At 33.9% G+C, this 11,976-nt stretch overlaps 2 protein-coding genes across 3 annotated transcripts in view; both read left to right on the forward strand.

The window, feature by feature from the left end:
- The first annotated feature begins 498 nt into the window (after positions 1-498).
- LOC107267593 (D-arabinitol dehydrogenase 1) lies at positions 499-8,674 on the forward strand. Of its 2 annotated transcripts, XM_025085179.1 has the most exons (8): positions 499-882; positions 1,522-1,779; positions 1,914-2,151; positions 2,248-2,429; positions 4,788-4,976; positions 5,410-5,574; positions 6,736-6,951; positions 7,019-8,674. In XM_025085179.1, exons 1-8 carry the CDS (start codon positions 676-678, stop codon positions 7,214-7,216), a joined length of 1,653 nt encoding a protein of 550 aa, XP_024940947.1. In that variant the 5' UTR covers positions 499-675; the 3' UTR covers positions 7,217-8,674. The 2 variants fall into 2 exon arrangements, with proteins under 2 accessions (XP_024940947.1, XP_015595006.1); XM_015739520.2 differs by lacking the exons at positions 4,788-4,976; positions 5,410-5,574; positions 6,736-6,951; positions 7,019-8,674 and adding an exon at positions 2,547-3,423 and having other exon boundaries at positions 518-882.
- Positions 8,675-9,052: 378 nt separating this feature from the next.
- The window catches only part of LOC107267632 (CD63 antigen), a 5,766-nt gene continuing 2,842 nt past the window's right edge, over positions 9,053-11,976 (forward strand). The window contains exon 1 of the mRNA XM_015739594.2: positions 9,053-9,283. Coding sequence (XP_015595080.1) covers positions 9,224-9,283 — 60 coding nt within the window. The 5' untranslated portion in view covers positions 9,053-9,223. The remainder of the gene's footprint in view (positions 9,284-11,976) is intronic.

Raw genomic sequence — 11,976 nt, forward strand, 5'->3', positions numbered from 1 at the left:
TCTTCTTCAATGATAATACATGACGATAATATTCATTAAGGTATTAAATTTAAAGAAAAAAATTAATTGTCGGAGATAGAGTCCAAATGCGCCTTTTATATTTTCATAAATAGAATATCTAATACGTAATATCTTTTTCATGTACGTTCGGAAGATACGGGGGAAAAAATTGATAATTTCAGTGCGTCATAAAATATAAAGGTTAATACAGCAAAGACGACATGAACTATCTCTATCTGCTGATATTATTGTACATCGGAAATTTACAGCAAAAAAACATAGTGTACTTTTATTTCTTTTATTTTATAATGTCGGTTAGTTTGCGATATCGCGTGTTACATAATCCACTTTTTTAAGTAGAACTTTTTATTTACTCCACTTTTAATATCCAGAATAAGCAAATTTGATTGGTAAAATTATTTTTAATTAGCAGTATTAGGTTTGTCTTCATTAATTTACTTAAATTACAATTTTGAATAACAATGTATTCTTAATTTTATTGACGAGCTGTATGTAGTTTCTGTGTCCCTTAAAAATATAGAATGCTGCAGAGCTTGTGGATTGATAAGATGAAAACAATGTCAACGTTCAGCTCTGGATGTGGAGGTACATTATTGGCGCACGACACCAATGTAACCCACAGGGAGGAGAGTTGCTCTTATAAGAGTATCAAAGATGAGAATGCGAGTTACAGTGTCAGAGTTGAAATCACAAGTGCAGCTGTCATTCTCGCCTTTCATGATGATGGAACATTTGAGCTTCGATCCACGTGACAAGTCGCTGGTATTGAAGAAATCGCCGATTCCAAAACCAACTGGCTGTGAAGTTCTTGTAAAAGTTGCATATGCAGGAATCTGCGGCACGGATCTTCATATTTTGGAAGTATGACTCAATTTGTACTCTGACATTTTTCATTTATTTTCAAAATAACGTATCTTGTGGCAGGAAACGGAATTACCCAGCAGACAGAGTAACAATTACATTTGGACAATATGTTACAATTTCAAGAATACATTAGTTTCATATATCACGTATTTAACGACTTATTTTATTATTGATTAGGAAATTATAACCTTGAAAATATATAAAGGCTGTTTTCATTTCAATGTGCTGCAACACTTACTGCGAACTGGTTAAAGGTTTTGAATTTAAAATTTGAAACGGAAATTATATATCTAAATTGAATTTACTCTGTCTCGTTGGTGCTATTATTGTTGTATTATACAACAGAATGTATTTCCTCTTTCATGTTATCTCGTAGATTCGATATCCCATTCGATGTTTTATAATATTACTTGACGTGTAATAACGATGTAATTAAGCGTTGCATGAATCTTTTCGTTTAATTAGGTTTATCGCACATCCCATATATTAATATAATGAGAATTTATTAATTAAAAGCATCGAACCATAAATTTCGTATAACGTGAACGTGAACATGAAAAGCTTATATATTTAATATATCAATATATAAATTTTTGAGTTATAAGATAAGCAATAATTTTTTCTTTATATCATCAGGGCACGTTCCCCTGCAAATCGGATGGTCCATTTACACTTGGGCACGAATTCGCCGGCACTGTAGAAGCCATCGGACCGGAAGTGACTACTTTTAAAGTTGGTCAAAGAGTAGTGATCGATCCTAACAATGGTTGTAATATATGTAATTTCTGTCACAATGGAAATTATCATTTTTGTCAAAGAGGTGGTATCCACAACACTATAGGAATATTCAGAAATGGCGGATGGTCCACACATACAATAGTTCCTGAATCTCAGGTATAGATATCCTTATAATACAGATAATTTCTAATTTTTCTCGAAACATTTGTCCCTCGTTTCTCAATTATACGAAATTACTCTGCATCTGTCTGAAAGTTGTTTTTTTCACTATTTTAATTTATTCATTTAAGGTTTTCTTGGTGCCGGATGCAGTAAAATTACCTCAAGCTGCTCTCACCGAACCATTATCCTGTCTTGCGCATGGATGGAACAAAATAAATCCTGTGCACGTAGGTTCACGAGTTCTCGTACTAGGTGCTGGAATTATTGGATTGCTATGGGTGTCGGTTCTTCATTTACACGGTTTGCGGAAATCTGTAACAGTAAGCGAGCCACAACCGACGAGAAGAGAAATTGTTAAACGTCTAGGTATATATAATCTTAACGGTTAATCAAGTCACACAAATTATACTGCTATTGGTATAGCAAATCAAAAGCATTTATAACCACTGAACTATTTCATAGAATTGGACTACGAAGTAAAGGCTCCAGCAGAACTGAAGGGTCGTGAATACGATTTGGCTATAGATTGCAGCGGTTCTGGACCTGCTATGGAATCGGCAGTACCGTTACTTGGTCGAGGGGGGCGTCTTTGTGTTTTCGGCGTGGCCAGTCCTCAGGCCAAATTAACGCTCGAACCATTTCAGGTAACGCAATTTAAAATGAAAAATATTCTAAATACTTTCAATATAGTCATTCATGTTTGTTGTAGAATTTAGAACATTTTTCAAAAATTCCCAAACCTTATTTTGCTCTTGTTTTAGATCTACATGAAAGAATTGGCCATTGTTGGAGTTAATATAAATCCTTATACATTCCTCAAAGGTATATCGCTGGTTGAGGCGATGTCGGATTCCTATCTTCAGTACGAGAAATTAGGAATTAAGGTGTTTAAATTATCACAATTTAAATTAGCTTTGGAGGCGCTTCAGAAAGGTGATATTAGCAAAGCTGTTTTTGAGCTGTAGTTTAGTTTTGAATTTTCAATACCCAAAAATAATGTTAATTTGTACATTTTTTTCTGTACCTAATAGAAATCTAATAGACTTTCGGGTACTTTTGATAATGAATATGACATGTAAATAACGTCATGTTACATAGAATTCTAGAGTTTTTATCGAAAGTATAGATACAATCAAGAACAGTGTTCTAATTTTATTCTTGTAGAAACATTAGTCAACTGCCTTTTATCTTTGTTTACAATAAATAAAATCAAGATCATCCGAAATTTTTTTTTTACTAAAATTACATATACATACTTGACCAACTGTTTATACAGAATTAATAATAATTTCGTAACTTGGATATCGACTAAGCTATGATAAATTTTCGAAGAATATAAAATTGACTTTCAAAAGATATTTAACTATCAAAAAAGTTGATTAGTTAATTATTACACAAATAGAATAAGATATTTCATAAGAAGAATAAATAATTTAATTTAATTCTCCAACGTATCCATGACAAAATAGTTCTTAAAATCAAAACTGTAAACAGAATACTCCATTGATATTAAAAGAATAAAAAAGCCAAAGTCACTGTAAAATATGTAACAGCATCAAACGTTTCTTTATCGACATAAACCTTTGATGCCTCGAAATTTGTATCTGTCAAATTTCAATAAAAATATTAAAGATATTTAATTAATGTGTTGTTAGTAACTACCAATAGGCGTTTCGCATTCAAAATTGAACCCAAGCATACGTTAACAATCGTTGCTCGAATCATTTCCTAAATGTCTCAAGTTTTAAGGAAGAAGAAGATCGAGCAATGTGTCCCGATAAGAAATACAACTAGCTGGACAGACAGGTATTGTCTCGTGGGGATCGTGAATGGGCCGAGCGTAGCACATTGTCGATTCACAGCATACAGGTTTTGTTAGTGCAGCGGTAATGGCAACGTAGCCAAGCCGAACTTTCGTCGGCTGTCGACTAGGCCCGTCCTTTTTCTTTTCCCGTGTATTTATAAATCCGACATGGCACGGACGCTCGTCTGTCTGCGTTATTTCCTCCTGAGCTGCGTCGTCGTTCTCGCCGTAAGTTTACCACAGTCTGTAATAATTCCAACGATAGCAGGCAGGCGTTTGACTCTATCTAGGATGAATTTTGACTACTAAGTATCACGAAGTGTTATATACCCGATACCCATTTGTGTTCGATAAAATCAAGAGTGGCCAGTGGTGCTTGTGTTGTGATTTCTGTGATGGAGAACCCCTGTTACCTCAGAACACGAAAAAAGAATCATTTCAATCGACCACCTTACGAATAGAATCATCTATTTTTCGTCAGCTGATTGTTTATTTGTGATTGGCTCGATGGAATCGACCAATTAGAGCGTCGCTGTTTTCGTAAAACTATTCAACGCGCGTGATTCAATTTCTTAGTGCACTTTTATACGCGAATTCCTTTGTGACTGCTGACCTGATGTGAACAAGTTAACAATACGAGAAAAAATATCCACCAATATTAAACGTGGAAATTGAATTTTTGGACTTTATTTAATGTCTTCTATTCGTCGTATGACGTTTATTGTGTATAGGGTTATATAATGCCTTATCAAAATTACCTGGCAAATATCATCCATATTCTGTCAGATGCAATGAGTAATTTTTGAGTTACTCGTAACTTACACAAAAATGGTAGAGAATTGATTATTAAGAGGAGTGTACCATTGATAATCTCGTACAAACTTTTATAACATTCATTTTTATACAAATATTAACGCTCAATTAAATCTAATGTTATATCATATAAAATCAATTTTGTGATTTCCTTGACGTTATTATCAGTATCATGTATTTTTTATTGCTGACGTGACCCGATGGAATTATTCTTATCTTTTATCTAGTCGTACCAACCTTAAACAATCAAAGGATGAGCCGATTCCTGGTAATTTTTACCTATTGTCAAGACAACCGTTGTAGTATCTTATCAAGAGCTGGTACATTTTTTATTCTAAAATTGCTAGATGCTTTCCGATATACGAAATGTTTGTCTTTCCCACAGATTTCAGGGCTGCTAGTGAGCATTGGTGCGGGTGTTTTTATTTACCAGCTGCGAGAATATCGACCATTGACACCGGAAAATGTCTACGGCCCTGCAATTATACTGGTGGTCATGGGATTGCTTACCCTTAGCATTTCTATCTATGCTTGGCAATTCATGGGACTTACCAGGAGAGTTCAAGTGATAATTGTAAGAATTTTTTGTATCGTATTACAAATCACTGCTGATTTTGTTTATTAATTTAGTTACGGACTAACAACGCAGCCAACGTAACAAAGAATCTATGCGAGTAAACACAAACATGGACGGTTCTTTGTTCCATTTATACCCACAAAATTTCTCACGCGCAACGCATAAAGTTATCCGGCTGTTGTTTCCATTTGATGATATTTTTAGATGCAGCATGATACTCTTTTTTTTTAATATATAAACAGATTTCATTCAAGACTCTGTAGACAGTCTTGCTTCGAGGACTTGTATCGCAATGAGAATATCTGCATGATGAAAGTATCAATCAGTTGTTGATAGTAGCTGTGTTGGCTGTAAATTTTTAATAATGAAATTTCAGTGAAATTTTCACGAGGAACGAGATCCTTACTTTTAATTGATTATCGCATTACAGCTCTCTGTCACTTTAACGCTTATTGCATTGGCGCAAATCATTGCTGGTATTTGGGCGGTTGTCCGACACGAAGAGATTGACACTCCGACACCGACTTCTCTTCAGGAGACATTTGCCCTTGCTATTGCTGCTGATAAGCCAATCTGGGATCGTATGCAAATGAGGGTATGACAAAAAAATTATTACTCTTATTCATCAATGGACAAAAATTCTAGTTTAATCGGTAATTTTATTTCACCCTTTATTGAACGTGTGAAACGTTGCTACGTAGGTATTGCGTGCTTGAACGTTTGGCGTCGTCATGACGTCACTCAACATACCTGGCTCGTGTCATCTTACCTTTGCTCATAAAAATGTAGTTTTTCGGAATTCCAATAGTTTTGGTTAAAAGTAATATATTCCTAAAGCAGTATGACAACTGTAATTCGACTTGGCGCTTAAAATACGTCATGCGCTTAATTAATTAATCGCTTTGACTGCGAAAGGCGTATATACATATGTATATGCCCTCACAAGTCTATCTATCGCAGCGACTGATAGGCGAACATCGCGCCGTCGGTATTAATGATTCTCTCTGAGAGTGCGCCGCAGTCAAAGGGTTAAGGGTTAAGGGTTATGAAAAAACAATTTTTATCGCGCGAATAAAGAATCAAATTGTCATTTTAATAATGTCAAATATTACTTCACTGAGGTTTTTTTTCACGCTTGATGTTACATTTATTTTTTATAAATAAATGGACGATTTATATTATTTCCTATTCTTTTTCATGAATTCTATCTGAGACTGTGCTGCAATGATATCTGATTAATAAAACATTTTTAATTATTTTTGGTTATAATATAATCTTCAAGAAATGAAATTATCGGACCGGTACAAATGACTATATCATAGATGAATCACAATATTCCATAATAAATTATGAAAAATATGTATCCTAAATCAGACGTCATTTCATGTGGGTACAATAATATTGTATACCATATCATTCTTGTAAATTAACAGGTTCAAATCTAGTTAAAACGTTGTTATCGAAATTTCCCATGTCTCGGTCAATGACGTAATTGAAAGTTCAGTCATTATCTTCCGTAAGAAAATTTTCCATTGCCACTAGTTTTATTGCCAACGTGTGGTAAATTAATTAAATTCAATGGAAAACCGTTTATTTCCTTTGGGCAAAAATCATTGACAATAAGACATTTTCGTACGGGTTAACGCAAAGTAAAATTTATTTTCTAAATTAATTAAATGTACATACTCGTTGTGCAGAAGGTTAATAAAAATGCTATATTTTATTTATTATATTTATAATCGCTATATCATTTCAGTTGCGCTGTTGTGGAATCGACGGTCCTGCAGATTATCGTATCACGGAATCAATTCCTTGGTCCTGTTGTGATACCAGTAACCTAGCAAATTCAGATACAACAGAAGGTGCTTGCACAACAATGTATGCTCGGGGTTGTCTTCATCCTGTGTTGAATCGAACACGCTCCCTATTGCTACATATATTTTTACTCGCACTTGGTTCCTTTGTGCTTCAGGTAAAGATTTTCTTTTAATTACTTCAATTAATTGTATTATAAATTTAATCATTTATTTTTTTTATAGATTACCTGTGTAGCTGTGGCTACGTGTTACTCAAAAGCTTTGAAAAAAGGAATGAGAAGAGCAGGAGAAATGTCAACGCTTCCACGACCAAAACAGGCAGCTATCACGGAATTGGAAGCAAATGATCATTTAATTATTTCACCACCAAAGTCTGCAAAAAAATATAAAGCTTTACCAAATATTCCTTCGCAGCAGTGAACTAGTTAACTGTATTATAGACTTTAATATTATTATTCCGAACGTGACATTAAGTAAAATTATTATAATATAAGGAACGACATGACGATACATTTTTAGATTTTAGATTTTAGTTAAAAACGGCGCAAGTGTCTAATTTAATTAAAATGCAAATACACTTGTTTTAATATACATACATAAATTGTATCATTTATTTGATGCTCGTGCATTGTATTAGAACTTGTTTATCGAACATCGAGAGGTGGACATAATTTATAATTATGTATGATAAACAGCTTGGGGAATATTTGTTCACTCGTGTCTGTTATCTTCAAATTAATTAAAGATAGTATAGAGGAAATTCCACCAGCAAATTTGTATTAGTAGAAAACAAAGTTCAAGTGTATCAATGTACCAAGTTGTGACTAATGAATTACATTTAATCATTACAAATACGTGCTTAGAGCCATAGTGACTCATAGACTAAGATCGATGAGCGTGAATTACATTTTTTAGGATACAGACTCAGGTTGTGATTAAAAACTGTTCACTAGTATACGCAGGCTCTTATCAACGGGAAGTTAGGATTTATCTCTGATAAGATACACCATTATAGAGAATAAGTAACGCCCAAAAACACAAAAATAACACAGTAAATGAAATCGCAGGAAAAACAGAATACATGAGTCAACCGTTGGGATATGGTTATCATGAATTACACTATTAAAAAAATTAACAAATGCTCACACATATTTAACAATTTCCATGAGTAAGAGTACCTGATTAATTGTCAATAAGAATCGAAAGGCGTATTAATATTTTTAATGCAATCATAAATATATTTAATTCGACGTCCCTTTTAAACAATAAAGATTACCTGATATTCGCAAAATAAAATCTCTACATTCTGACTCTACAATAATAACGTAATGCTAGTGTAAGTAAAACTATATTTTGGTAATTGACAATCAAGACTTCTTCTTCATTTGATGATAACAGTGCATTTATTGGTGTTAATTAGAGACGTCATTTTTCATACAAAATTTATTTTTTTGTTATTCAAAGGTTATGTGACTAATAACCGATGTCCTCTCTTGGTTACGTTGTACGAGGTTCGCGCACGCGAATTTTATATCGCGTACTGAGTCAATATTGTTCAAGTTCATTGATTGTTACGCTCTTGGCGGCACAGGTAAACAGAACAAAGTCGAAACTTAATAGCTTGGAATACGTTAATATAAATTGTTAAATTTTACTTCAAGTTTATTTCAATTAATAAATATCTCGTATAAGAAATTTGAATTTCGTACAAAAACCATTATCTACAAGACAGTTGATAACCGTCAAATGAAATATATTCCATAGAATATTTGTAATTGAAAGTGGTATACTGTATAAGGGCATCATATTGTTGACACATATCTGCCTGTAACGTTGTAAAATATTAAATTCATAAAAAACAATACCAAGAGAATTATACCAAACGTGATCTGTTTCATTCAATCAACAGTTTGCTACACAACAGAAGTACCACATACAAAAGTAATGCACAATGATCAAATAAAAATTAGAATGCGAAAACAAAAAAAGAATTCGGTCTATAACAGTAAAGAAGAACCATTAAAAAAAAGATATTGCCGAATACTGAGATACAATAATAAAAATAATTTGATAAAGTTTATCGCGATTATAAGAATCGGTATAGAGATTCTGCTGTTATTCAGGTGATACTTCAGACTGGAATCAGTTAAAAAATCATTCGAGACATTTAGAAAGGTTAGATAAACGCGTTTTGCATTCTGAATCTCAATTCTTCGTACTGTAGAAGATAAGGTGGGTGGGGTCGTATATAATAGAACACTGCCGCTACAAGCATCAGTTGAAATCGGAACGCCGAGTGTGAACTGTTATTCTCGTTCAGCGCATTGAAAGTTAATCTGTTGCGCATTTGTGATATTGAGATAAATTTAGATCGATCGATTGTATAAATTTTTACCAGCAAGGAAGAAGTGAGACAATCTAATCAATATGAATTGCGGAATAGCGTGCATCAAATACCTCCTCTTCATATTTAACTTTGTATTTGCGGTGAGTGATATCAGAGATAATACATACGTGCTGTGCAGGACACATATGTTATATGTGCTTGTGACTTTTTTATATTTTTGTACATTACGTATTACAAGGATATCCAAGTTGTTCGCCTTGAATATCCTAATGTAGTCTTGCTTCTTGGAAATGACGAATCTAAATGTATTCATGCGGTAACTTGGTTTGTCCTACAAAACGTAATTGCTTATTTAACCTTAAAACTGTTTATGATTAATCCGAGATTTCCACCGTTTTTTCGAAATTCAATAACTTATCGGTCTCATTTCTACGGCATATCACATAACCTATTTCTAACAAATTTTTAGAAAAATATTATGTTTCCTTAGGGGTTTAACTATTAAAATAAACTGCTTTAATTAAACATCGTATATCGTATATTTATAGAGTAGTATTTACTGTTAGGAGATTGGGGCTATGTGGGTTATGTTGCAGCAATCGTTGTTCCCAAGCTATCTTGTGAATTATTTCACTTAACACTTTGGGAAGCACGATTTTTCAATTGAGAGATTCGGTACAGTCTCGTGTCAGGTATAAAATATATTATGCAGAATTTAATTTTAATTATCCAGTAAACTTCACCATATAACAATTACGTCGCAATTGCCTGAATTCCTATAGTATTATTCGCTGTGTACGTGCGCTACAAGGTCATGTGTCACTCGTATTTCAATGTACGTGCAAAGAAAAAGTCTAACAAAATTGGTAGCATGACTCAAAAATAAGTTTATATATGTGAACTATGAGGAAACGACGCCCATAGCCAATATCATCATAGCTACATAAAACATCCAGTCGCCGGTTGCAATGTGGTTGCCCGTAGTCTGTATACCTACGTCTTTTTTTGACCTTGGGAGCTTCCCCACCTCAGACACAGGACGAGAATTATATCAAGCCGTGTAGAAGAGTTCTCATGGGGAGTATGGTAGAATGAGACAGGGTATGTTCTGACGCATCTACGTCGCAGAGGACCAATAAGCTGCTGCCCGAAGATTCTGCCATTGTTGCCCGCGTACTTCGAAACAAGGCGCAGAGTTTTAACTGTTTAAAACTGCCGTAACAAATATTATTTCTAATTAAAATTAATTTTTGCAACTTCCCACTGCACATGACGGCATTGTTATTGAAATTGTCACCTTTATTATGCACAATACAAATTTCAGCACACACTTCACACACGATCAGGATCAGGTTATGAGGGGTTATGGGCGATGGGTCACATATCACGATATAAACATAGAACATTGAAAAATGGTGGAATCTTCTAGCTGCGCCGAAGTGGTCGAAAATGTGTTCATGAACTGAACATTTCTTGTCTCTTTCTACCATGATTGGGAGTGGCCGACAAAACTCATCGATATAGTTACACACGCGCAAGAATCGAGCTCTTGGCACATAGGGGGTATAACGTTTTACAAAAATTTCCTCTCCTACAATATAACATAGCAGTCAATGTCAGCGGTGACTGTATGAAAGTGTAAAACGTTTATCATGACGTGGTAGTCATTTTGTAGTCATTTTTATCAATCAATAATTATGTATTAAATGCAATGCTATTTCACGGTTATTATTGTGCAATATTATGCAAGTATAAATTCTTGATATAATATTTGATATTTTAGTAGAAATTGTAAAAATTTTGAAGAGCATAAAATTTGAAAAATTCACTCCTGATAACCAGGATAAAATACTGCCTGAAGGTATACGAAAAGCTGAATACGTATATAAAACGTCGTTCTGATTATTTTTATTTCATATATTTTTGTTGGAATTTGTACTGTTCGACGTAGATACGGTTTCTTGGAAAGTATTGCATTTACTAAGTAATCCCTGTCTGGTCTTTCCTTTCATATAGAAATGACAACGGGAATCCCAAAAGTTGTCATATACCGAGTACACGTCATAACCATATGCGTCAATAAGACTCTGACTAATACAAAATGTTATCACAATTTACCGTATTAGCAGTCGGCTTAATTCTTTAACAAGCAAATGTTGTAATTACCTTCATAGTTACTTCGTTATATTTAGGTACAAAAATACATCTTACTCGTACACAGTACAAATCAATTAATCTACATTCGAAAGTATCAATTTTAAGATATTATACCGATGAAACTTTTTTGTCTTACTTTTAATAGACATTAAGGAAGTTTAATCCGCGATGAACATATACTTTTGACTGTACTGAAACTGTACACTGTACAAATAAGAACAAAACTGTCGTTTATCAAGGAATTTTATTCACGTTACGTTCTGTACATTTAAATATTGCGAATTGGTGAATGATACAAGCCAAAAGGAGGTCATCTATTGAAGCCGAAGTTGGGCGTTTTTGCATAATTACGTCTATTCATGGAAAGACGCAATGAATTGGTCGCTAAAAAGTCATTATAACTATCCAGTGAAAATTTCACTGAGTCCTAAGAGAGCCTACGTGTTTTTAAGTTGGTCTTTTTTGTACAATTTATTTTATCGTATAACCGTGAGAGGAAGTCTATCCGATATCCGGGAGATTGTGTTCATGTGGATACGAGGTGGGTAATAACCACGAATTTGTTCAGAAACGGTTTTATTCTTGACCTGTAATTATTACAAAGTCTAATTCCCAAATTAAACGCTGCCGAACGTGATGGTGATCCTCCATGTTTCAAAATCCACCCCCCCCCCCC

Source organism: Cephus cinctus, unplaced genomic scaffold, assembly GCF_000341935.2.
Source record: "Cephus cinctus unplaced genomic scaffold, Ccin1 Ccin1_scaffold0029, whole genome shotgun sequence".
NCBI lineage: Eukaryota > Metazoa > Arthropoda > Insecta > Hymenoptera > Cephidae > Cephus > Cephus cinctus.

Bases quoted from the DNA above. Each gene is read 5' to 3' on its own strand.
- LOC107267593 (XM_025085179.1), top strand. From the start codon at position 676: ATGAGAATGCGAGTTACAGTGTCAGAGTTGAAATCACAAGTGCAGCTG. The intron at 1,780-1,913 runs GTATAGATATCC...TATTCATTTAAG, and splicing joins CAATAGTTCCTGAATCTCAG to GTTTTCTTGGTGCCGGATGC. The intron at 4,977-5,409 runs GTAAGAATTTTT...ATCGCATTACAG, and splicing joins GGAGAGTTCAAGTGATAATT to CTCTCTGTCACTTTAACGCT.